Consider the following 25,918-nt stretch of genomic DNA (forward strand, 5'->3'; position numbering starts at 1 on the left):
GCAGTACCTGTAGATGCCAGAAGAGGGCGATGGGTTCCCTGGCTTGAATGGCCATGTAGGTGTTGGGAATCCAACCCAGGTCCTCTGGAAGAGCAGCCAGTTCTGTTAACCAGTGAGCATCTCTCCAGCATCTCACTATGTAGTTCTGACTGGTCCAGAACATTCTGTATAAACCAGGCTGGCCTTGAACTTAACAGAAACCTGCCAGCTTCTGCTTCCCTGTTGCTGAACTTTTTGATGGTCAATTTTAAGATTTTTGCCAAATGCAAGTAGCTGTTTAATTAGCACTGCAGTGGAATCCTCTGGAGCTGTGTCTTTATGAGTGAGCTGCTTTTCTACAGTTTGCCAATGCATTCTTATGTTTTAAATTTGGACTCTCTTTTCTGCTTTTGAGTTTGCCTAGGAAGTGCTATTTTGGTTTCTTGCTTAAATTATTCCAGACAGCCACAGGTTGAACTTGGGATGAATCTTTCTAAGAAAGATTATCTAGTCATTGTGCATATATTTTAGAGGATAGGATCTGAATCATACATACATATATTATGCACCAGTTCGGTTGGCTTTCACTTCAGAGAATTTGTCATACTAACATACTTCCTTATTTCTAGCAAAAAAGAAAAACAAAGCAAAACAAAACAATTATTACTGATGAAAATTAATTAAATTAAGAGATTAAAGAGAACTAAAGAGATGCTGAAAACACAATACTAAGACAGGAAAGATTCTTGGCCTCTAGCATTTGCTGTGGCTAGGAATAGGTGCCATATTGGCATATCATGATTAAAATGGCATGTGTCTTTGATTTGCTTTTTAATTACATGTATTTATTCATGTATGCATATTTATGCTGTGCACACATGTGGCAGTCAAAGGATAAACTGTAGGAGTTAGTTTTCTCCTTCTATCATGTGGGGCCTGGGGATTGAACTCAGGTCTTCATGCTTAGTGGCTAGCCTTTACCTAATGAGCTATCTCATCATCTCCCTTTGCTTTGAGTTTAAGGAATATTCTAGGCCTGACTTGCTGGGCTGATTTGCTGTTAAAATCTAGAGAAGTTTGTTTGTTTGTTTGTTTGTTTTTTTAAATAATTTGGCACTAGTCTGTCTTTATGTTTTTATTTTTCATTGTACAATATTGGCTTTTTTTATTTAAAAGTTTTATGTATGAATGTTTTACCTGCATGTATTTATGTACATCACGAATGTACCTGCTGCCCAGGGAGGCAAAAGAGGGAGTCTGAGCCCTTGGAGTTGGAGTTATGGATAGATGTGAGTCACTGTGTGGATACTGTGATCCCAGCTCGGGTCCTTTTGCAGTAGCAGTGCATGTCTGTTATCTCTGAGACATGTCTCTAGCCCTGCAGCCCTTAGATTTTTAAAAGTTGTTAATAGATTGTTGGATTTCTAGTTGAGAAGAAATGACCTTCTGGAATTTACAATGCAGCACTGCTGTGTGCCGTGAGGGCTTCTCGGTGCTGTCTCACTGCCCTTCCCGCCTGTTCTCACTGGCTTACTGCATGGAGCCCAGTGAGCGGCCTCACTGTGAGAACTGCTGAAGTTGTTGGCTGCTCTGCTTTTTGTTGTTGACTTTATGAACAGTTGTACGTATTTCTAAACTGTAGCGTGATTTTTCTGTGCTTGCTAATTGTAACTTATCTCTGTACTCTAGGCAAAGACAAGAAAGGAAGCTGCGGTCTTTCCCGTGTGGACAGCACCACATGCCTTTTCCCTGTTGAGGAAAAGGCCGTTGAATATTACTTTGCTTCTGATGCAAGGTGAGCTTCCTACATTGAGTCAAGAGAATTTTCAGGAAAACTCCACACCATGAAGGTGTCGTGCAAAGATCTAAGTGCTGAGAATAGAACTGACTTGGGAATGCTAAGCAAGCAGCTTACCACTACACGATGCCTCAGCTCCAGAAGTCTTGAGTTGAGACAGTTGGGCTCACCTTGTGAGGCATGAGACAATGAGAACACTTTCCTCCTACTTCAAAGCATGATGGTTGTTTTACATACGTATTCTTAGAGACCTATTCCTTGCATTTACTCTGGAGTTTTTGTTTCTTTGTTTGATTTCTGGGAGGTATACCTAAGTATTATAGGAGGAGGGGTTGCTTTTTCCAGTAAAGTTGCTGAGAGACTAGAATTTGGGTCCTGTGGACATTTAGCTTTTACATTTCTAGTTAACTTACAGCATAATTCTTCTACAAAGGAAGACTGAAATTTTAAAAGAAAACAGAATATTTAGGGGCATTGGTGATTCAAATACTGTAGGAGTGGGGATAAAGTAGAACCATTCATTATCTGCAGATACTTGATTCATTTGCTGAGACTGGAAATAAGAGGAAGAGAGAATGAGGAAATGATACCACGTAGTGCTTCAAGGAATGTATTATCTGAGAAACAAACTTTACCGTTTTCTAGATTTTTCAAATTTGTCTTTGCTCTCATTAAAGTGGGTTTATTACAGAGTTGATAGTCAAGACTCAAACTCAGAATTGCTAAAGAATATCAATTTTTGATTCATTCTTACATGCTTATTAGCAGAGTCATATTGTAAAAGTAATTTTATTCTCCTATAATAGTTGTCTCCGAGGCTTACTGCCTGAGTCTGCTAACCTAGGCCTCGTCCTGGAAGCTTCTAGCCTCTGTCCAGTCTAATCTAGGCCAAGATTGTTTTCAGATTCTGAGACTGGCTCACGCTTTCTAGTTCTTTCTGATTTCTGGATGGCTGGTTCAACTCGGCTGTTCTGCCTCAAGCTCTTCAAGCTGATTCAATTTGTCTTCTAGCTAGGCTTTCTGAGTTGCTCTGCTTGGCCTCATACTAACTTTAGCAATCTGTTTTGATCTTCTAGCTTCTTCTCATTCTCTGGCTTGTTCTGTCTTCACCTGTGTCTAGCTTGTTCTCTCTACAGTTTATTTCTCTATATAACTGTTCCGGTAAAACTGCACCACCCCCCCCCACTGCTCTCTTAAGTAGCTTCTCTTTCCTCTCTCTTCTCCTGAGAATTGGCTATATCCTAGTCTGTCAGATCATTCTCTGAATTGTCACTTTGTCTGCCTCTCAATTAGACATTGCTTTCAATCATGCATGCTTCCCTCTACAAACTAACTCGACTTTCATTGTTTGAGATTAAAGGTTTGTAGTAAGGGCATGTCTGTATTCCAGCAAGAGGGACTAAAGGTGTGTGTTGAGGGTGGAGCCACACCACAACTAGAAACAATTTTTTTCAGTAAATAACACAATCTTGTTGTTCACAGTGTGATCAAACATCCTACAACACCATATGCTAGTCTCTGGAGAATGGTACAATAAATATACTACTTGGTCTGCCACACTAGAAGAGACGACATCTCAAAGCATCTCTGTGGAGTTCCTACTGTGACAAGAACTACATAGTTCCTATAGCAGGCTCTCTTAACCCCTGGAGAGTAGATCTTTTTTTAAGGCAATGAAGCTCAATCTGAGTTGGAGAGATTGGGGGATACTTAGGTGAAAGATTGGGGGACAAACACTCACTGTGAGCTTTCGAAGGGCATTAGGCAGCTTGAAGAGAATAAGAGGACATTTGATAGGATGTGCATGGCAGTTTGAAGTTCTCCTGAGCACCAGAAGACAGCTGAAAAGTGATTTGTTGGGTGAGGGAAATTTTTCGATTAGCATCATCTTTTGCTGTTGACTTGAGCAGAAAAGAGAACAGAGAGGTAAGAGAAGTAGTGGATAGTTAGGGATGCTGCAGAAGCCAGCCAGAGCTGGTGGCAGCTTATACTCAGCAGTGCAGTGACATGGAAGGTAGCGTTCAGAAACACTTAGGGGTTACAATGGCAGGCTTCAGTGAGAGCTGGCAGGAGGTGGAAATAGCCTTGCATTCTCGTTTTTTTGAACTGGTGGTTAGGTTGCTATGCAGAGGGCCACTTCATTTTTTTGTTCACAGTGACCACATGTTTTATATGGCCCTGTAGGAAGCAAAGGCATTGACATGTGGTGTAAGATGAGAGTTGGTGTTTGAGCTTGGTCCATGTGTTCTGTCCTTGGTTATTGATAACATCTTCTTGACCATTTTATAGTGCTGTGATAGAGCACACCAATCGTGTCATCTTTCTGGAAGATGATGATGTTGCAGCAGTGGTGGATGGCCGTCTGTCTATCCACCGAATTAAACGAACTGCAGGAGACCATCCTGGCCGAGCTGTGCAAACTCTGCAGATGGAACTCCAGCAGATCATGAAGGGTGAGTACTTTCTAATGTTAGGACTCGGGATGCTTCAAGAAAGCGAGCATCCTACTTCCCTTACGGCTGATGGAGCTGGTGAAGCCTTCCATATGATGAGTCGGATGGTCAACCCAGAAAGGGATGACTCCGGAGAAACTGTCTGCTGGTCTTAGAATAGTTCTTGAAACTAACTCATGGTTTGTTTTTGAGTAGTGTCAAATGTTTAAAGTTACTTTGTGAGGATAAGTATGCCTCATGTCTGTTTAGTACTCTTGTTGTATTCTCTCTGTGCTTCAGCCTTCTCATGTGTTACGAGGGGGAAATAGAAGCTAGCACACTAAGGTTTGAAGATCAAGAAGGCTGATCTGTATAAGCTCTTAGAGTTGTGCTTGATACCTGTGTGCCCCACATGATGTGTACTGCCATTAACTGTTAGGACTTTTATTCTCCTGTCTGATTGTGCTGTAGTAGGGATTATATTATAGAGCTACTGTCTTCAAAGTTCCATGAGCCCTACTACAGACCATTCGAGGAAGTGAATATTGATCATCTTTATAAGTAAGGAAATTTCCTGGTTGACATAGTAAAGGATAGCTTGATGATTTGAACTTAAATTTGAATCAAATTTATCCTATGCCCCTATTTTTATATAACTATGATTTTTAGCTATTAAGTAAATAAAAGTGACTTTCTTCCTCATTCATTTTTCATGTAGAGTTAAAATGCTCATCCAGGCTTTTAGGAAGTCAGTCTGAATGAATACGCTTTATTGCATGACCCTTTGTCTCATCTATCAAGAGTAAGTTGAAAAGAGATAGTGTGTTTATATTGAAGAGATAGTTGATTGTGTGCGGATTTCCTAGCTTAGTGTTGTTTTAATTATATATATAATTTTTATTTTTGTAGGCAACTTTAGTTCATTTATGCAGAAGGAAATTTTTGAGCAGCCAGAATCCGTTGTGAACACAATGAGAGGAAGAGTCAATTTTGATGACTACACTGGTAATGACATTTTGTATTTTGTCACTTAAGTCTCCTGGGGGAGTGCCATTAGCAACCTGAAAATGCATTGTCTTTCTTATAGGTCTCTGGAACAGCTGAGATTGCCAGGTATCACAGTGTAGGTTGAGTCAGAGCTCAGATTTGGGGACAGGAAGTAGGCTGATGGTGACCAGGTGCTGGGGTGTTGGTGGAGAGTCATGGTCTCCTAGGTAGTTTCCACTGGGTATGCTGGAAAGTTCTAGAGTTGGATGGTAGGGCTGGGGTCCCACAGTGTGGACGTGCATAGTCCCACTGAGAGGGTGACTGTCACACACTGGGTTCCTGCCGTGGCTGTCAGGGACAGTTCTTTGCATGCCTTGGGCACTGTGGATTCTGAAAAGAACCTCTCTGCTTGTTCAAGTTTCATGTATGGGTCAGGCTAGGTTTCTTTCTAAAACTTTCTTTGAGATTTATTTGTTTACATGTATGAGAGCTTTGCCTGTCTGCTTGTATATATGTGCACCACATTCGTACCTGGTGCTCTTGGAGGTTGGAAGAGGATGTCAGATCCTCTGGAACTGGATAGAGTTTGGAGTCATCATGTATGTCTGGAAACAGCCCAAGTTCTCTGAAGTAACAGCAAGTGCTCTTAACCGCTGAGCCATCTGTCCAGCCCCTAGGTTTCTTTCATAAGTAGCAAAACATGAACTTCTGCAGAGGCCTTTCATGTTTGCACCTTATTCCATATTGAAAGCAGAAGGCAAGGAACAGCTCTGGTCTCTAGAGCACACACCACAGCAGCTTATAGACATCTCATGACTGGACTCTTGTCTCCAACTCATGTCACAGGCGTAGACCTTAGCAAAGTTTTGATGTAGTCTTTCCTTCAATAATTTAATCATGTGAATACATAATTAACAATTTAAATAAAATATGATCCTAGCACTAGAAAGTTTAGTATTGAATTTAGGAGATGTGGAGAATGAGTTTATTTGTGGGAAGGGATGTTGGGATGAGGGGAAGCCTCATGAAGTTAGGAGGTGTAGGTCTGGAAAAATGTAACTAAGTGGAGGTCAGATGGGAGTACTCGCTGGCTAGAAGAACATTAGCTGAGGACATCGGTGGGAAAACCATGAGGAGGCTGCTTATGGAGTACTCTGTAGTTTGGGGTATGTCCCAGATCTAGGATTTGAAGAGTTGTAAAAGAAAGTCAGTTTAGGAAAGTTGGGGAGAGGAGCTGTCCTGAGGAGGTGGAGGGTGGGGCACGGTGGGGTACCTCTGCTGTGGAAGCTGAGTAGCTTTGAAAGAATGGGTGCTAGCTGGTCTCTAGGTGCAGGAGAAGGGAGAGCCTGGGGTACATATATCAGTAGAATGGTGATCTGTCTGGGCACAATGAAAAGAGGAAGAACGGGGAGCCAGAGGAGCGAAAGGAGTGAGGCAGTAAAGACCCATGTAGGTCTGTGAGGACTCCTAGAATTAACCTAAATGCTATCAGGAGTTTGTTAGACTAAGCTTAGGAAGCATGGTATCTAGCTAAACACATCTTAACCTACCTGTCCTCCTTGATCTCCCTCTGCAATACTAGCTTCTCTGGTAGGCTGTCTGTTCTTTTGGGAGGAGGGATGGGGGTGGTATGTAGCCCCAAATGACCTGAAACTCACTTTTGAAGACCAGGCTGACCTTAGACTCGGAGGTCTCCACCTGCCACTGGAGTTAAAGGCGTGCCCTCCCCATGTTCGTTTGTCTCTCTTTAATGGAGTCACCTGACTTGCTTTGGTATGACCTGCCCCAGCCTCCAGCCATTGTTTCTCTTCTGTTTTATAGCCATACATTTGGTTTTGAATGACTGAGTTTATTAAGTATATGGCAAGCCAAAGTAACATAATCAATAGAAAATGATGGATAAACAGACAGAACAAAATATCAAAATGTCTAGCAGAAACTAACTGAGAAGGCCTCGGTAACATACTCAGTTGGAGTCTAGTCAGGGTAAAAGGGTCTCTTAAGTGAGGGGAGGCTTCCGAGTATCTAGAGAGGACATTGTCAAATTGGGTATAAAGAGACAGACCTCGGATGTTGAGATGGTCCTGAACTTCCAGCTTCTCCTCGCCACTCTAGACATTTTTTATTATGGGGAAAGCAGTAGTAGCATCTGTTAGAAAATCCTTCCGGGAGCTGTTCTCAAGGGCTCAATGGTTTTATTATTATTATTATTTTTTAAACTCTTAGGTTGTTGTAGTGTTTTCTTCTCTTGCCTATCACAGTGTTAGAGGGCTAACCTGTCTTCAGATTGTAGAGAACAAACATTCTTGGGTCAGATCACAACTCGCAGGAGTTGTTTCTCTCCTTTTGTCATGTGGATCCTGGGTAGAAGTCAGGCCATCAGGCTCAGCAGCCTTTACTTTCTAAGTCATCTCACCTACCCAAATTCATCATTTAAAAAACGTAATTATTTCTTTAAAAAGATTTACTTATTTTTACTTTATAAGTATGGTGTTTTGCCTGTATGTAGGCATGTGCACCATATACATGCCTGTGCCTGAAAAAGGTGTTAGATCCTCTAGAACTTGAGTTACAGATGCTTGTGAAGTCGGGGGGGGGGGGGCTGGGAACAGAACTTGTTTGTATTCTGTGCAAGAGCAGCAACTCCTCTAGACCCTGAGCCATCTCTCCAGCCCCAAATTCATCATTCTAAATGTAACATTCTGTTTTGATTTTTTTTCTTTTTTGAGACAGGATCTTGCTGTGTTGCCCAGGCTCATTAATCTTGAGTTACTAGTGTCAGTGAGGCTATTGTCTCAGCTTCCTGATAAGATTCTGGGTTTGACAGACCTTTGTAACAGCCATAATCATATCTTCAACAGAGTCACAACATAGAAATTTCAGTCATTCTAGACATTTCCTTACGCCCTCTTGTCATCCTCTCTCCAGATCCAGCTTTCAGTGCCAACTGACCTACTGCTCCTGTCCTCGTGGTTTTCCTTTAGGTAGTTTTTAACATATAGGGAGGAATGGAAAGTGATTAAAGTAGAGCCCAGGCCTGTCTGCATGCCTTGATGGGTGGGCGAGGTGAGTGCAGATGGGGGAGGGGCCAGGTCCAAAAAGGAATATGAATTACTTAAAACACTAGTATTTTTCTTGTTAACAGTGGATACTGGTGAAAAGTGCCTCCCTGTTTTATTAGGTCTTTTCTAGGTAATTATATACACAAATTTCTATTTCAGTGAATTTGGGAGGTTTGAAAGATCACATTAAGGAGATCCAGCGGTGTCGGCGGTTGATTCTTATTGCTTGTGGCACAAGTTACCACGCTGGTATGGCAGTAAGTGGCCCCTTTACATTTCATTTATGTTGTGTTGAAATCAGGATGTCTGCCCATCAGTCATATTTCTAGGAACCTTGAAAAGCTTTAAAAGTCTGTGAAAGGGACTTACATTAGTTGTCAATAAGAAACTGGGACATGTTACCTGTAGTTGTTTTATAAGGAAGTGGATTAAACACTGGTGTGTATAGGTCTCTTACTTTAAGATGATTTTCCAAAGTTGATGATGATAATTTTTTACTTGCTGAAACACAAATATTTATCTTTTACCCTGGGAGCCTTTTATAAAAATAAATAAATACATAAATACATAAATAAATACATAAATAAATAAATGGGTTTCTCTGTGTAACCCTGGCTGTCCTGGATGACCTGGAACTAACTTTGTAGACCAGGCTGTCCTCACAGCCTCATTCACGTAGATCCCCTTGCCTCTGCCTCCTGAGTATAGGGATTAAAGGCAAGGGCCACCACACCAATCATTTATTGAATGTGTGAAATTGTCTGGTTAGCAGCCTTTGCATGTCAGCAAGCTGTACTTTTCCAGAGGACCTCTCCCCAAACACTTCTTAGTCTGAGAAGGTGGCATTTTATAAGCATGAAGAAAGAGGAAGTTAAAGACACCAGTGAGAACGTAAGGAAGATGTGGATGAGGTCAGCGCTGTAACATCCGTTTGTGACTGAGTCTCCTGCTCAGAACAAAGCATTTGGCTGCTGCTGCATTCAGTGCTGAGCCTCAATTTGAGTACAAAGTATTGCTATGTTAGAGTTCTCCGAATTGTCTGACTTCTCTAAGGGTGAGATTTTGTAAGGGATATGTGTGCCAAAATTAATGAAAGCACATAAGAAACCTCTTGCGGGTAGCATATGAAATAGTGCTGTTAATTCTCTTCATCCTAGATCGAGTGTTTAACTTTATGATATAGTCAAATGTGAGTGACAGACACATGCGCCTTCTTTCAGTGTATCTGTACTCTGACTAGTAACAACTGCCTATGCTCAAGTTGTTCTAAAATTAGCATGCTTTCCAAATTTTAATTACCTTATGGGTTTTCAGTGTCATGTAATGGAATTTGCAGCATTAATAAAAAACTTTTTTTAGGTTAGGATGAAAATATTTAACTATGTGTATTTGTAAAGAATTTATCCAACAACACATTTTGAGCATTTTGAGCAACACATTTGCTCCATCAACACTAATGTTTGAGATACTTTTGAGTTACATTATTTTTAAATATCTGGTAGGTTGGTTTGTTTGAAGATCAATGCCAATGTAATGCATTTGTAATCTAGGGGAATTTTTTTACTTACATTTGTTTGAAGGAAGACATCTAGCTTGCTAGTGTCAGTAACTGACTTACAATAATTATAAATACACCAACAGAAAAGTAATTAAAAGTTGGAACACCTAATTTTCAAATACTTGGCATTCATGTTGCTGTAATATTGCTTAAAAACTGCCAAACTAGAATCCTTGTGGGACCAGACACAAGCAGGCAAATGTGTAAGAGCTGTGGAATAAAGACAGCTTTCCTCTTTCATACCATGATCCATTGCTCCAAAGTTGACAATAGTGAACAGAACTTCTAAACAGAACTTCTAAAATGTATTCACTTTTTTGAAATAGTATTATTAATAAATATAGTACATTTGTAAAGTATTTAAATTTCACTGAATATGTACATTATTAAAATTTGAACTTTAATTTTCTATGTTTAGAATTAGAGAATTAGTGCTACACAAGTTGATTCAGAACAGTGCTTTTTCTGCTAAATGTTTCATATTTGTGGATATATTTGCTTTTCAGAATGTTTTCATGGAGCTTGGATTTATGGCTCACACCTGTAATCTCAGCACTCAGGAGGCTGGGACAGGAAAGTACTGCAGATCTGAGGCCAGATTGGATTATACTGAGTTCCAGATTAGTTTAGTGTTCAACAAAATAGAGCGTACGCATTGGTAGTTATTCTCAAAGGCTTGTACTGCAGAGTTAGCAGTGCTATCTCTTGAGTGGTGGGATGGTGAATACTTTTAAAATTTGTGTTACTCAATGGTTTCCAATTTATGCCTTGTTTTTCTTGTGGCAGTGCTGGGGTTGGGACCCAGGCCCTGCTGTGCATGCTACGCAAATGCTCACCCCTGAGCTACACTTCTAGTCTCTGTGTTATTTTTTGTAATTGGAAAAGTGGAGACTATACTTTAAGACCAAAGAAGGTCAATGAAAAAGGATGTCTTAAGGCAGATTGTGTTCTCTTTCCTCTGTAGACCCGTCAGGTCCTGGAGGAGCTGACAGAGTTGCCAGTGATGGTGGAGCTTGCCAGTGACTTCTTGGATAGAAACACTCCAGTCTTTCGAGATGATGTTTGCTTCTTTATTAGTCAATCAGGTGTGTTCATTTTAGACTTGAAGGGAAAAAGTCATTTTAAGTCAAGTTTCCTAATAATTCTACCATATCTTTTAAGAACTGATATTTAAACTGGTATTTCAGATGACCTGGTAACACAGATTCTCTTCAGTTGTACCTGTACATTCTTCATGACTTAGTAAAGATGAACATCTTTTTTACATGTAGCTTGAAGAGTTTAATTTTAAGAAACAAAAACTGATCCTAGAAATTTTACACCTTGTAAATGTATGGTTTTTGTTATTGTTTGAGACAGGTTCTCACTGTGTAGCCTTGGCTGGCCTGAACTTACTAGGTAGACCAGGCTAGCCTCCAACTCAGTGATCTGCCAGCTTCTTTGACCCAAGTCCTAGGATTTAAGGCATGTGCCACATGCTCGGCCATATCTTGTAAGTTTAATAAGAGCGTGCCTTGTGCTTTATTTAAAACAAGTGATAATATTGAAACGTGGCAGTTGGTTGGTTTTCATGTGAGAGCTGCATCCTCTGAAACTGTTCTCTGTTACTGTTGCTCATTTTACACAGGCGAGACAGCTGACACCCTGATGGCTCTTCGTTACTGTAAGGAGAGAGGAGCCTTAACTGTGGGGATCACAAATACAGTCGGCAGTTCTATATCCAGGGAGACAGATTGTGGGGTGCATATTAATGCTGGTCCTGAGGTTGGTGTGGCCAGTACAAAGGTAAATTTTTGGTTTCTTCCATGGAAGTTACTTAACCATACTGTTGGTAAGAGACTCTGATCTGTGGATAGTTAATGTGTTCTCTTCCCTTAGGGAGGAGACCAGGAGGAACCTGGGTTTGTTAGCCATCAGCTTAGCTCCAGGTTCATTGAGTGACTGTGTCTTAAGGAGTAAGGCAGAGATTGATAGAGCAGGATGCCTCATGGCCTGCTCTCCTGTGCTCATGTGTGGGTGGATGCATGGGTGTGCACTCACAGCTCGTGTGTGGATACATGTGTGTGCACTCCCAGTGCCTACCTCTCCCTTCCCCACACAGTCAAACAAATAAAACTCATTTCTTTAACGTTTTAAAAGTAGATCTTACATGACAGTATCTGTTTCTGTTTAGACAGTCCATCTGTAGAAGCTTTAAAATACTTTTTTAAATGTATGTAAAGCTGCTTTGCTCTTTGAAGTTGAGATATGAATAAATGTAAGAAATATCCAACTCTTTGCAAGCTGTATTGATATAAAAGGTTAATCTCCACAGATACGTTACTTTATATGATTTTGAAAATTTAACTTATCTGTTTTTCTACTTAATATTTTTTTATTGATGCTCTAATAAAATAGATGTCAGTGGTTTAGGCTTTAATCTTTAAAAACTATTATGGAAAACTTTTTGTGGGAAAGTGTGTGATTCTTATGTTTAAAGCTCTTGAGTTTTTTGTTTTATTGAGAGCCTTAATATTACTATGATTTACATATAGCTGAAATGTGGATTTTCTCCATATGGTATTCAAACATCATAAGATGTGTGTGTTCAGGACCCCGTTATTGGTAAATGCATAACTGGCTGTTATTGAGCAGTGTTGAGAGAGCTCTGGTGCAGTGTGGGAACAGCTCCTGTGAGCCACTGTACTTCACCATTGTGCGGCCATACAGGACGAGGAGTTGCAAGGGAAAGAAATCTTTTGTTTATGAGAGCTCTGATTTCCTCCCTCGTTTTCCTATGAAGGTTCACATGCATGTAGTGGTTATAGTGACTTCACCCCCATTGTCCCCCGTCTGGATCCCACCCTTAGTCTCTTTTCCACAGCTTTGCACTGTCACGTGGTAACTTAGGGTAGTACAGCTGTCGCCACACACAGCTTCAAGAGACTTTGTTCACAGAAGAGCGTTTGTTCCTCTGCCCTGTCCAGCCATTGCCCACCTCAGATCTCTACCTGCATGCTCATAACTACTTTTCTTGTTGTTTCCAGACTTTTCTCATGAATGGGGGTTTTGTGATGCATGTGTTTTGTAACTGTCTTTCATTTAACATGAAGCCTTTGAGGCTTGTTCATTTTGTTATTAGTATCAGTATTTCTTTCTTTGAAAGCAAATCCTTTTAATTTTTTAAAAAATTGAAACAAGATTTATAGGAAGTTGCAGGCTGCATCAGTCAGCTTCACATTATGATAACAAAATACCTGAGATAGCTAGTTCTGAAGGAATGAGGTTTCTGTTAGTTCATAGCTCTGGAGGGTCAGGTCTAAAGTTACACAGCCTCATGGTTTTGTGCCTCTGGCTAGACTGTCATATCATGGTGAGGGGGGATGAGCCAAGCAAAGATAATCTAAGGGTCAGAGATCCCACAAGATCCTTCACAGACATTTTTCAAGCTAACCAAAGGACCCCTCACTGGATTAGCTCCTACCAAAAGGAGGAGGTCCTGTGACCTTTCAGGGGTGCCTCTAACACAAGGACTGGTCTCTGTTCCTAGCCCCAGTGCAGAGAAGTCTCTTGTATGCTTCACTTAGCTCCCTGGTGCTTACATCTTATAAGGAAGCAAGCATCTTTTTCTAGACCGTGATTTCTCTTTAAAGTGATTCTGGTTTAGTAAGTGAGTATTGGCAAGTGTCACAGCAGGTAAAGATATCCACTACCAACATCAGCCAAGCCTGATAGTCTGAATTTGCTCTTCAGAGCCTGTGTAGGGGAAGGAGAGAACTGTCTGCCTGTAAGTTGTCTTTTGACTTCCACACATGTGGAGGTTATTGTATCCCAAACACCCTCTAAATAAATAAATGTAAAAATATTTTAACAAGGATGGCAATATAATACAGCTTCATTTTTCTTAGATTTCAAAGTGATGTTATTTTCAGCTGTCTTAGATATTCTTGGCTTAGAGTTTTATACCAAAGATAGGCTTTGGTATATTTATTACAGATCATTTCTGAATTCTGTGTTCTAAGTAATCACAGAAGTTGCTCAGTGTTCCCTTCACTGGCTCAGTAATGAGCCTGCATACAAGTTTCCAACTCCGCCTGCCACAATGATTGGCTTAGAGGCTGTCACTGACTTTTACATACCATCAGATAGTAGATAATTTGGTGTTTCCTTAGGAAATGTGCAGAATTTGCAGTTTTTGTTATTGCAGATGTTTAAATTTTTACCACACTGCTGACTTAGTTTGTGTTCCCCCCTGCCCCAATGTGTTTTAAGTAATTTTGTCTTGGTTGAATAAAAAGAAAATCAAGTTGAAAAGTTGAGTTAACATTTTCTGGGTAAACGTTTTTCAGCTCAGTAGACTGGTAAGTATTAGGTGTAGCTTGTTGTTATCACAGTGAGTTTGTGACGTACTGACAACATGTAGTATGGTGGCTCAGTGGGAGTGTGGGGAGCTAGACTGAGCTTGTTACCAGGTCAGATTGGATTTGGAATAGCTTTTATCTAAGGAGACCAAGACACTGGCCTCCTTTGCCCTGTTTATTGAGGGGCACACTCATGGTGACAAGAGGTAGGTTCAGCCCAAGACCCTAGAACACAGGGTTCTTTTTTTTTTTTTTTTTTTTTTTTTGAGACAAGGTTTTTCTTATAGACCAGGCTGGCCTCAAACTCAGAAATCTGCCTGCCTCTGCCTCCCAAGTGCTGGGATTAAAGGCGTGCGCCACCACTGCCCAGCAGAACACAGGGTTTTTAAGCATGGAGGCAAGGGGCTCTGTGCACACTTCAGCATGTGAGCATTCCAGTTTGCTTCAGGGATGCAATGGGGACAGGTGGCTGTGGAGGCCATGACTCCAGCAAAAGTGTTGGGGTCCCAGGTAATGGTTGTGCTGAGAAGGTGCCTCCTCAGAATGGCAGGAGTGTAGACGCCAGGGAAATGATTCAGGGAAGAGTGCTGACTGAGTGTGAAACCACACTATACCCTGGATAACAACCGTGTGCACAGCACAGTATGCCTAACAGTTTAGTAATGAAAAGTAAGTAAAAGCTTTCTTGTATTAACACCTAACACACGAAAAGAAAGCTTTCTTTGAAATAATACTGTCAACCAGGCATAGTGCCACACCCCACCTTTGTCCTAGCACTGGGGAGGCAGAGGCAGAGGCTTCCAGATCTTGGGATTTATGGCCAACCTGGTCTACAGAGAGAGAGTTGCAGGACATCCAGGGCCACATGGAGAAATCCTTTCTAAAAAAAAAAAAAGAAAGAAAGAGAGGGAGAGGGAGGGGGGGAGGGAGGGGGGGGGGGGGGGAAGGGGGGGAGGGAGGGAGGGAGGGAGGGAGGGAGGAGTGAAGGAGGAAAGGAAAGGAAGAAGAAAGAAAAAGAAACAGATAAAGAATAAAATTGTCAGAAGAAAATACGTAATAGCTAACGCACATGAAAAGAAATCTTGATTTCTTTGAACTGAAGCTATGAATGGTAGGTAGTCTGTTTGGCTGCATGCACCTATAGTCCCAGCAGCTAGGAATATAGTTGGGAATTACCTGAGCTCTCAAGTTTGAGATATAGCTTAGAAACATAGGGAGACTCTGTCTTAAAGGGGCCAGGGCTGCAAGATGATGACTCAATAGAAGACTCCTACATGGTGAAAGGAAAGAACTGAGTTCCACAGACTTGTCTTCTGACTTGTTTACAGGCCTGTCAGGACAAGCCTCTGTATCCCTAGCTCCAAATAGATGTTTAAAAAATGTTAAAATAGTAGTCATTTATCTAAAAAGATAACCCTGCCTTTTTGACAAAATGTGGCAGAGCAGGAACACCTTGACTTCACACACGGCTGAAGGTGGCTTACAGTTTCTGCAAGCTGGGAGATTCACATTGTCTCCAGTCACACCTTTCAGTGCACGTTTCTGCCAGTGCTCTTGAGCACAGTGTTCGGGCTGTGTATCAGAAATTGTACTGGGTGCTTTCCGTATCTGAGCTAATTCTCAAGATAGTCTTGGGTTCTGGAACCCTTAACATATAGGGCATCTGAGGCTATAGAGAGGAAACCAGCTCAAGGTTCGTTGACACCCCTAAACAAAGGAAGATGCTTAGATGTTAGGTGTCAAAGAGCATAATACAATTCTGACACTTAATGCTTGTTTTTAACTGAGTGGTTTTTGAGACGGGATCTCATGCATCTCAGGCTACCCTTGAACTTGTTCTGTAGTTAAAGAGAGTCTTGGGTTCCTAATACTCCTGGCCTTGCCTCCTAAGTCTTGGGACTATAAGTGTGTACTACCATATGTGCAAACATACTCAGCTTAATAATTAATTTTCTCTTCTTTCTTTTATTGAAAATAAATTTCTTTTCATACTTAATGTAAAGAAAGGAAAACTGGGGCCAGCAAGGTAGCTAAGTAAGTAAAGGAACTTGCTGCCAAGCCTGACAACCCAAAATTTGATCCTTTGGACCCCCATAGTAGGAGAGAACTGACTCCAGAGGCTGTCCTGTGTCCTCTGTATATGCTCTCTGGCATGCACACACCCATAATCAAAACACACATACAAATAGGTAAATGTAAATCATGAATTACAAATACATCATCATAGGTTTGCAGTTTCTTAATTTTTATTTGCTTACGTACATTTAGACTTTTATTGAATTTTTAGTTTTTTTGTTAAAAAAGACTGGGGACCTGTGCTTGTCAGAACAATGCTTGGCACTCAAGCATGAGCAGCTGAAGTGGAATAGCCGGGTCCCTGGATGTCCCTGTAGAGTGTAATAGTGAGCCCTAGGCCCCAGGGAGAAACCATGTCTCAACAAGAAGAACACCTAAGGCTGGCCTCCAGCTTCCACATGCACATGTGGGTAAATCTTCCCCAAGGTGCCTTCTTCCCATAAACTCAAACACAAGGTGAGAATGAGCCAGGTATGGTAGCTCACACCTCTACTTTCTGCTCTTGGGAGGCTGAGGCAGGAGGATTACTCTGAATCCAGCCTGCGTGACAAGGGGTAAGACCCTGCCTTAAAACAAACCAGTGAAAATGAGAAACAGCCAGTAGGCAAAAGGGTAGAAATTGTGTGTGGGAGGGCCCCCAGTTTGTAGCCTGCCATCCCCTCACTCAGGGCAGGCACAGTCAGGTTAACTGAACCTTCCTTCAGTCTTCCTTTTTCCTTCTTTCTTAGGACTGGGAGGGGTCTCACCAGTGTTTTGTGAGAGGCTGTGTGGGCCTAAGACACAACTTAAGTAGTGAGGCAGGCCAGCATCACCAGAGTTGCTTTTAAAAGATGAATAGAGAGGGGCTGGAGAGATGACTCAGTGGTTAAGAGCACTGGCTGCTTAAAAAGGATGCAGGTTCAAATCCCATCACTCACATGACAGTTCACAATTGTCTGTAATTCCAGTTCTAGTGGATCTGACACCCTTACACAGACATACATGGAGGCAGAACACCAATATACATAAAATTAAAAAAAAAAAAAAAGATGAGCAGTGTATATTGTGAAGGAATTAGGATTTAATTCTTTTGTTAAAGTTTCCAAGTTCTTAAAATTCACCTGGAGCCAATTTTTCTGTTTTTTGTGGTGCTGCAGGCTTACACCAGCCAGTTTGTGTCCCTTGTGATGTTTGCCCTCATGATGTGTGATGACAGGATTTCCATGCAGGAGAGACGCAAAGAGATCCTTCTTGGGCTGAAGCGGCTGCCAGGTATGCATAGGAAATAATAGGGTGATCTTGCTTTTCCCTCCCTCCCTTCCTCCCCCCCTCCCTCCCTCCCTCCCCCCCCCCCGCCCCCCCTCCCTCCCTCTTTTCTTTTTTTTTTTTTTTTTTGGTGAGACAGGGTCTCACATGACTTGGGCTGGCCTCAGACTTAACTATATAACTGAGGGTGACATTGAGCTTCAGATCTTCTTGCTTCTACCTTGTGGGTGCTGAGATGACAAGCGTGCCATCGTGCCCATGCCTGTCAGCATGAACCAGTGTATGCAGTGCTGGGGATTAAGCCCAGGGCTTTGTACAGGGAAGCAAGCATTCTCCCATCAGAGCCACACCCAGCCATTAGCACTTTAAGACTATAAACACTGATTGCAGTTGGCAAAGACTTCGTTTTCTAGACTGTATCTTTACCCTGCTAATTGTTTTCTTTGCTGTGCAGAAGTTTTTAAATTAGCAATAATCACACCCTGTGTAAAATACCCCACTGAACAAAGCTGCAGAAACTTAATTTTATGAAGTCCTGCTGGTCAGTTCTTGTGCTCATTTCCTGTACTAGTCGGAGTCCTTTTAAGGAAGTCCTTGTGTTTGCCTTTGGCAATGTATTGAAGTATTTTCACAAAATGTTTTTCTCCAGTAATTTCAGAGTTTCATATTCAAGACAATCTTTGGTTTATTTCACATTGGTTTTTCTTCAAGGTGAGAAATAATAGATCTAATTTTATTTATATGTCCATCTTCAGTTCTCCCAGTATGCTTCTTTAAGAGGTAGTTTTTCTTCAAAGGTGATTTTTCTTTAGTGTATTTTCTTGACGTTTTTGTAAGAGCTGGTGGCTGCAACCATGTGGCCTATTCCTGGGTCCTCTGTTCTGTGAGTCCACATGTTGGGCTATGTTTGTGGCATGTGTTGGTCGATACCTCTGAGTATTGTGACTGAGTATAGTGACAGATACGCCTGCATTACTCTTCCTGCTTAAGATGGCTTTGGAGACTTGGAATCTTTTGTACTTTTTATGTTTTACTAGAGCAATGTTTCTCAGCCTTTCTAACACTGCAACCCTTTAATATTAGTTCCTCATGTGGCAGTGACCCCCGACTATAAAATTATTTTTATTGATACATCATGTCTGTAATTTTGCTACTGTTAAGAATCATAATGTAAATTATCAGCGTTTTTTAGTGGTCCTAGGTGACTCCTGTGAAAAGGTCATTTGACATAACCAAGGGTATAGCCCACAGGTTGAGAACCACTGTGTGAGCGTGTCAAAGTTTCTGGATTTCATAGCAACAAACAGAGACCTGGCTAAGGCCTGTCGACTCCAGAGTTATTTATAGCTGATGAGCTGGGCTCTGGGTACCTAGGCAGTCTACCTTTCCCCATACACTTCACTGCCTGGGCTGAACTCCCTGCTGCCTGTACTTGTCCTGTCAGAGTCGAGCCCCGACCCTCACTTCCACCGCCCCTCAGTGCTTTGACTATGATTGTTCTCTGTACTCAGGCCCAGAGTAGTTCAGTTTTTACATTTAATTATTTTATGTGTAGAGGTGTTTTGCCTGCATGTATATCTATGTACCATACACATGCAGGTACCTGTAGAGGTGAGAAGAGGGCATCAGATTCCCTGGAACTGGAGTCAGAGATAGTTGAGAGCTGCCATGTGGGTGCTGGGAATTGAACCTGGGTCCTCTGAAAGGTCATCCAGTGCTCTTAGCTGATAGGCTATTTCTGCAGCCCTGGTTAGTTCAGTTTTAAGAAGTAGGTTTCTTTCTAAGATGGTATCTGGTCACTGCCCCTTGAGACTAGAGAATGACAGACGGGAACCTCATTGCTAGTTGTCTGCTGGAGTAATCACTGTCTGCAGACCAGTGACTGGTTGGAGCCTTTGAGGGCTGTAGTTTGTCCTATGGGTAGGACTGCTCACCACCTCCTCAGGGATGTCTTTTGGATGAAGCTTTTGGTTCCCTTCTCCCAACCATGGGGCTGGAGCTGTGCTCTGTTTGGTTACTTTTTTGCCTGGTGGCTGTTCTGATCTTTTGTGTTTTGAAGATCTCTTTCTCTTGTTTTGTGTTTGGTTTGGTTTTGTTGTTGATTTTTGAGACTGACTGTCTTTGTAGCTCAGGGTGAGTTTTAACTGGGTATGTAGGGGAGGATGACTTTGAACTCTTGATCCTCCTGCCTCTACCTTCTGAGAACTTGGATCACAGCTGTTCCTCACTGCGCCCAATTTTATGCAGTTATGAGGACTGACTCTCTGCCAGTGGGGCTCGTCTCTGGCTCCCTGAGGCTCCCTCCCTCCATTTCTCCCTGCCTCTCTTTCCTTCTCTCCCTTCTCTCCTTTCCTCCCTCTCTCCCCTCCATCCCTTCCTTCCTTCCTTCCTTCCTTCCTTCCTTCCTTCCTTCCTTCCTTCCTTCCTTCCTTCCTTCCTTCCTTCCTTCCTTCCTAAGTCTGACTCCTCCCTTACTGTGTCACAGGAACCATCTTCTGGCCCACCATCCTACCTGAAAAGTCTGAAGGCTTTTTATCTTATTTTCTGTACCTTTGATTTGTAAGGGAGTGGCAATGGGTGACATTCTCATCTTGAAGCTATAGTTTGTAGTTGCAGAGTTAATAAGATCTTTCTGATTTTGCCTCCATGTGTTAGGTAGGATTTCATATTGATACCTCAGAAGAAAAAATTACTGGCTGTTTTGTTGTTTGGTACTTTATCTGTGCAGTGCACTGCTCATTTTTCAAGATGCTCTGATCTTTGTCCTAACAGACTTGATTAAGGAAGTGCTGAGCATGGATGATGAAATCCAGAAGCTGGCGACGGAGCTTTACCACCAGAAGTCGGTCCTGATAATGGGACGGGGCTACCATTATGCTACATGCCTTGAAGGAGCCCTGGTGCGTTGTCTCACTTAAAGTTGATTTCATTCTAATGACTTAGGGAGGGACAAGGAACATTTACTGTTATGTATTCTATAATGCTAGGGATTTTATATCATTCAAGTGAGTGAGAGTGCGTGTGTGTGTGTGTGTGTGTGTGTGTGCACATGTGCACATACATAGCAGCAGTGGTAGGAATGACGTGCACAGCGCATGTGTGGAAATCAGTGGAAACTTAAACAGGAGTCAGTTTTCTCCTTCTACCATTTGAATCCTGGTCATTGAACTCTTCTAGTCAGGCTTGGTGGTGTGCATTGGTTGTGTGCATCTTACCTGCTGAAGCATCTTACTAACTCCCCACGTACTTGTATGCTATGTGAATTGAAATGGATAGAATGTTTTGTTTTTGTTTTTTTTTCTTTCCGAGACAGGGTTTCTCTGTATAGTCCTGGCTGTCCTGGAACTCACTTTGTAGATCAGGCTGGCCTCGAACTCAGAAATCCGCCTGCCTCTGCCTCCCAAGTGCTGGAATTAAAGACGTGCGCCACCACCGCCCAATGGATAGAATGTTTAAAATGCTTCTGTATGTGTTTATTGTGGTTTATTTATCTAAGAACGTGCCACAGGACTTAACTCAAAAGTGAAAGCCCAGAAGAATGTTTCCATGATAACTTGGGTTTAGCAATTTAAGATGGGTGTATATGAACACCAGACCAAGGTTCATTAGATAAGAAATTGAAATGAAGAATAAGGCAAGTAGATAAATGTTTGCAGAGCAGCGTGGCTCTGCCTCTGATCGTCTGAAGCCTTAAGAATGTTCTTCTAGTGCTTCAGGTCAGTAGGCCTTTAATACCTCTCGGGAGACCTAACCATCTCAGATGCTTTGTGTAATGTTTTCTTAAATTGGACTTTTAAAAAGTGAGCTTAAAAAAGAAAAAGTGAGCTAAAGTCTTTCTTGTTTTTTTTCCATACTAGAAAATCAAGGAGATTACTTACATGCACTCTGAGGGCATCCTTGCTGGCGAGCTGAAGCACGGCCCTCTGGCCTTGGTGGACAAGCTGATGCCCGTTATCATGATCATCATGCGAGACCACACTTACGCCAAGTGCCAGAATGCTTTTCAGCAAGTGATTGCACGGCAGGTAGGCCAGTGTGTGCCTGGAGATCTCTGCGTGGGCTACTAAGGCCCAGGTGGATGTTATACTGGCAGTGAGAGAGCAGGCCGGTAGAAGATTACAAATACACTTGCTTGTCCAGTCCTTTTCTTTGCTCTTTATGTCTAAGGAGGCAGACGTGGATTTTGATGATACCTGACCCTCATTTTTCTCATTATCGGCTCTCATAATAGAAGAACTAAACCAGAACGAGGCCCCAGTCTCCAGACTCTTTCTTCCAGCAGTGAATATAGTGCTCTTCCTTTCTACCTTACCATTGTTAAGTACTTAACGTCAAAAGAAACCCTAGTGTTTAGTTTAATTAATATCATGGGTACTGTGGCTGATAGCCCCCTCCCTTCATCAGCTGCTTTATATTTTAATTCAAGAAGATATTTCTCCCTAAGCACAGTGTACTGGAAATAAAGTTGAACTTCAAAGGGAGCCGACCTGTATTCAAGTACTAAATTTGGCATTTCTTTCTTTTGGAAATTTTTGAAAAACCTACTGAGTCTACAAAACCTGTTTGTGCTTCTGTCTAGATGAGCAGTCAGAACATGCCTGTGTATCAGGCAGTGTGGAGCACGTGCCTACTTTTTGCCCAGCATCTGTTTCCTGGTGACTGTGTTGTGTATTGTCCTCTTTCCAGGGGCGTCCAGTCGTGATCTGTGATAAAGAGGATACTGAGACCATTAAGAATACAAAAAGGACAATCAAGGTGCCCCACTCAGTGGACTGCTTGCAGGGCATTCTCAGTGTGATCCCCTTACAGTTGCTGGCTTTCCATCTGGCTGTGCTGAGAGGCTATGATGTGAGTGACTGTGTCCAGAGAACTCTTGGGTGGCATTTGACTTGGGTACATCTTAGTACAGTTCCTCCCAGCTTTCATCTGTCTGTCTGTCTGTCTGTCTGTCTGTCTGTCTGTCTCTGTCTAGTGTGTGTGTATATGTGTGTCACAGTTCATGGGTAGAGGTCAGGGGACAACTTGCAGGAATTGGTTCTCTTCTTCCACTGTGTGTGTTCTAAGGGCTGAACTCAGGTTTGGGAGCAAGCACCTTTGCTTGCTGCGCCGTCTTACTAGCCCCTTCCAGCTTGAAAACTTTGTTTGTTACCACCTGCCATCTTTTCACAGCCAGTTTGTAGTTTACATCAGTTTCTTCTTACCCATAGGACTGTTCCCTCCACACTGACTGGGAGCAGGGCTGTTTTCTTAATAGGCAGTGATGGCATTTTGGGGTGGGACAAGTTATTGTTTGGATTTCTCCCATAGTGAGGGCTGCAGGAGTCAGCATTCTTAATCCTCTCTATGTCATGGGAACCAAAATATCTGGTAGTTTTTCCAGGGTTCCCTGTGAGGGCCGCCTTCCTAGGGGACCAAGGTAGCTCTCCTGTGTATGTTAGCACCTTTGCTTTATTGTTTTTCAGTTATTTTCCGATAAATTACATGATTGTATTTGTTAATATAATTCTCTTTTTCTGCAGGTTGATTTCCCACGGAATCTTGCCAAATCTGTAACAGTAGAGTAAAAGACACCTGAAACTTAAGACAGTTAAGCAACACAAGATACCTTTTGTATTTAAATTTTTGATTTAAAATACTGCCTCCTGAAAGCCTTTTTTAGTAAATCTTATTTATCAGTTATAATTATCCCACTCAACTAATGATTTTTGTGTAATTGCCTCATTTTCAATAATACATGGGGGAGTTTGATTCATAGAATTTAAATCTAAACCTAAAATCAGAGAAATCTTAGCTGTAGTTTGTTTAAAGAACTGGATACTGGATTTCTGGGTCCTCTACTTCAGTGAGGGAGGCTTGTTGAGTGTTTGAGGTGCTTGGTGTTTGCTTTAGCATAACTTGATTCAGTCAGACTGAGGAGAGACCAGTGCATTTAATTGGAATACTCATTGTGCCAGTGCCTGGACAGCCACTGAAGGCTTTGCTACACTGTTTATAAAATAGACGATGCTGCAATTTATTTTGAATCTTGTTTCTGTTCTGTTTTTAAATCAAACTGTACACCAAAAACAAACAAACAACAAAAAAACCCCACCTTGGTGAGATTTATATCTTAGTTTAGTTAAATTAGTGTGAGCATGTCTGTTGTCTCTGCAGACAGTGCATTTGGGTCCTCCATACCTGCATAGAAGACCTTGCGGAATTTCTCAAACTTGTACTGTTAGACACTGACTCGTGGCTGGACACTTGAAGATAGGACATGGGGATCTGCTCCTTATTTCTTCATCTCCTAAGGGTAGTTTGCATTTTCTTGCAACTGTAGAGCTTAACTGAAAAACAAGTACTGTTGAATGACATGCTTTGTAGTTGCCTTTGATGTCATAGCACAGAGTTGCTAACAAGCATCTCAAATTGGTATCGGCATGCTCAGTTTTCTCTTCAGCTTTGTCCCAAGAAGAGTTTCCTGCAGTTACGTTTAACTCCCTTCTCTGCCTTGTTGCAGAAACCATCCCTTGGTGCCGTTTGGAAGTTCTTTTTAATTGCTTGGGAGATTTGCACACTTTGCTGCTCATTTGAACCACAGTGTATGTGGTAGGCTCAACTTAGAGCAGCATGTACTTGGCACTGTGGAGTGATGTCAGTTTCAGGGTTGCTTTCTAGATGTTTTCCTTTGGACAGCCTTGACTCCTGTTCAGGAATGAATGCAGTATAAATAAGTGATACTGTCATGCCTTCAGCTGATAGTGTCAGAAATGCAAGTCAGCAATTTGGATAAAATATTTAAAATAGAACATTAGTTTGACATCCCAAAAATGTGCAGAGTAATTTCTTCACAGAGCTCTTTGGGTCAGATCGTGTGGGCAATAGGAAGGTATGTTTGTGTTCAGGTCAGGTCTGTTTCTGTCAAAAGCTTTCACCTGTACACTGTGAGCATGCAGTACTTAGTGGAGTTGGCAGCTCACAATTTGTGTTTGAACTTGATGGTGAGCAGTTAATGCTTGTGAAGGTGGGTTGAAGAAAGTTGATGTCATTTTAGGCATTTTAGAAGACTTCACTCACACTGATGGCGTGAATCATGATGGAAACCTGATTTTTAAAAACATAAGACAGGGCCACGGTTCATAGTCCATGTTGCTGCTTTGGCTAGCTACGTTTCTCTGGGTATTTATCTCTAAGACTTCATGTTAGTGCAGCATGTGTGTCATGTCATTTCTTATGTCTGACGTAGTAGCACAGCTGCTCATGTTCAGGTGTGGCTTTGGTTTGGCTTGCTGCATTTCCTGTGTTGCTCTGGCACACAGGATGATGCTGGTATGTTGAGACGATCAGCTCAGTACTCTTTGGTCACTGTCAGCTCAGTTACTAACCCAGAGTCCTGTTGGAACAGGTTTGAATTATGCAGTTCAGTCTGTGTATTATGCAGTCCCTCTGTGTAGCGGAACATCACAACTTTTTTGTCTTCTATGACGTTGAACCCATTCACTAGTTTCCCTTCCATACACACTCCAAGCTAGAATACATACGAAACCAGATAGTCAGAAGACCAAATGAGGCCCGGAGTAGTATTGTCTAAACAAATACTATTCTTTTCCATATCCCATTTTGCTTTCTACCTAAATTCTTTTATTAAGTTAATTCTTAATACCCAGATATTTTAGCAAGGCAAAGCACTGGGTGAGTAGATCCTGCTAATTTGGTATAATACAGGACATAGAAATCTCATTTTTCAAAACAAAAATACCCCATAAAAGGGAGGCTTTCTATTAAAAATTTCCCCCCACCTCCGTTTTTCAAGACAGGGTTTCTCTGTGCAGTCCTAGCTGTCCTGGAATTCACTCTGTAGATCATGCTGTCCTCAAACTCATAGCCATCTGCCTACCTCTGCCTCCAGACTGCTTAAAGGCATGCAGCACCATCGCCTGGCTAAAGTCCATCCATCCTTCCTCCCTCCGTACCTCCCTCCCTCTGTACCTCCCTCCCTCCCTCCCTCCCTCCTTCCCTCCCCCCTCTTTCTTTCTTTCTTTCTTTCTTTCTTTCTTTCTTAAAAATTATTTTGTTTACATGTCAAATGTACCTCTTCCTGGTTTCCCCTCTACAACCCCCCATCCCATCCCCCTCCCTGTCCTCTGAGAGGGTGCTTCCCCACCCCCGCCTCACCCCTCTAGCACCTCCCTTCTCTAGGGCATCGAGCCTCCACAGGACCGAGCACATCTTACAGTGTGTTTAAAGTTGAAGTTCGCACATACTTCGCAGGGAGGACTGTGAGGCACCTAACACATGGCCCAGTTGATGGTTATTAGTTTGAAATCAGCTTTATAAGAGAAAATCAATCTATGCCATAACAGTAGAAAGGTTAGAAGGTGAACTGCTCACTCTTAGCCTGTGACTGGCTCAGTGGCTGTGTGTGAGCAGACTGCCGTGCTGGGCAGCAGAGCTACATCCTC

General features: G+C 42.0%; 1 protein-coding gene across 1 annotated transcript in view; it reads left to right on the plus strand.

Moving 5' to 3' along the window:
- Positions 1–23,150, plus strand: part of Gfpt1 (glutamine--fructose-6-phosphate transaminase 1) — a 44,108-nt gene extending 20,958 nt beyond the window's left edge. Inside the window, exons 9-19 of the mRNA XM_028778461.1 lie at positions 1,669–1,774; positions 4,067–4,230; positions 5,119–5,214; positions 8,418–8,515; positions 10,781–10,901; positions 11,444–11,601; positions 17,369–17,483; positions 20,250–20,377; positions 21,335–21,502; positions 22,164–22,325; positions 22,997–23,150. Of these exons, the coding sequence (XP_028634294.1) occupies positions 1,669–1,774; positions 4,067–4,230; positions 5,119–5,214; positions 8,418–8,515; positions 10,781–10,901; positions 11,444–11,601; positions 17,369–17,483; positions 20,250–20,377; positions 21,335–21,502; positions 22,164–22,325; positions 22,997–23,041 (1,361 nt within the window). The 3' untranslated portion in view covers positions 23,042–23,150. The remainder of the gene's footprint in view (positions 1–1,668; positions 1,775–4,066; positions 4,231–5,118; positions 5,215–8,417; positions 8,516–10,780; positions 10,902–11,443; positions 11,602–17,368; positions 17,484–20,249; positions 20,378–21,334; positions 21,503–22,163; positions 22,326–22,996) is intronic.
- Positions 23,151–25,918: the final 2,768 nt, after the last annotated feature.

This window comes from Grammomys surdaster, unplaced genomic scaffold, assembly GCF_004785775.1.
Source record: "Grammomys surdaster isolate TR1022 unplaced genomic scaffold, NIH_TR_1.0 336, whole genome shotgun sequence".
Taxonomy (NCBI): Eukaryota; Metazoa; Chordata; class Mammalia; order Rodentia; family Muridae; genus Grammomys; species Grammomys surdaster.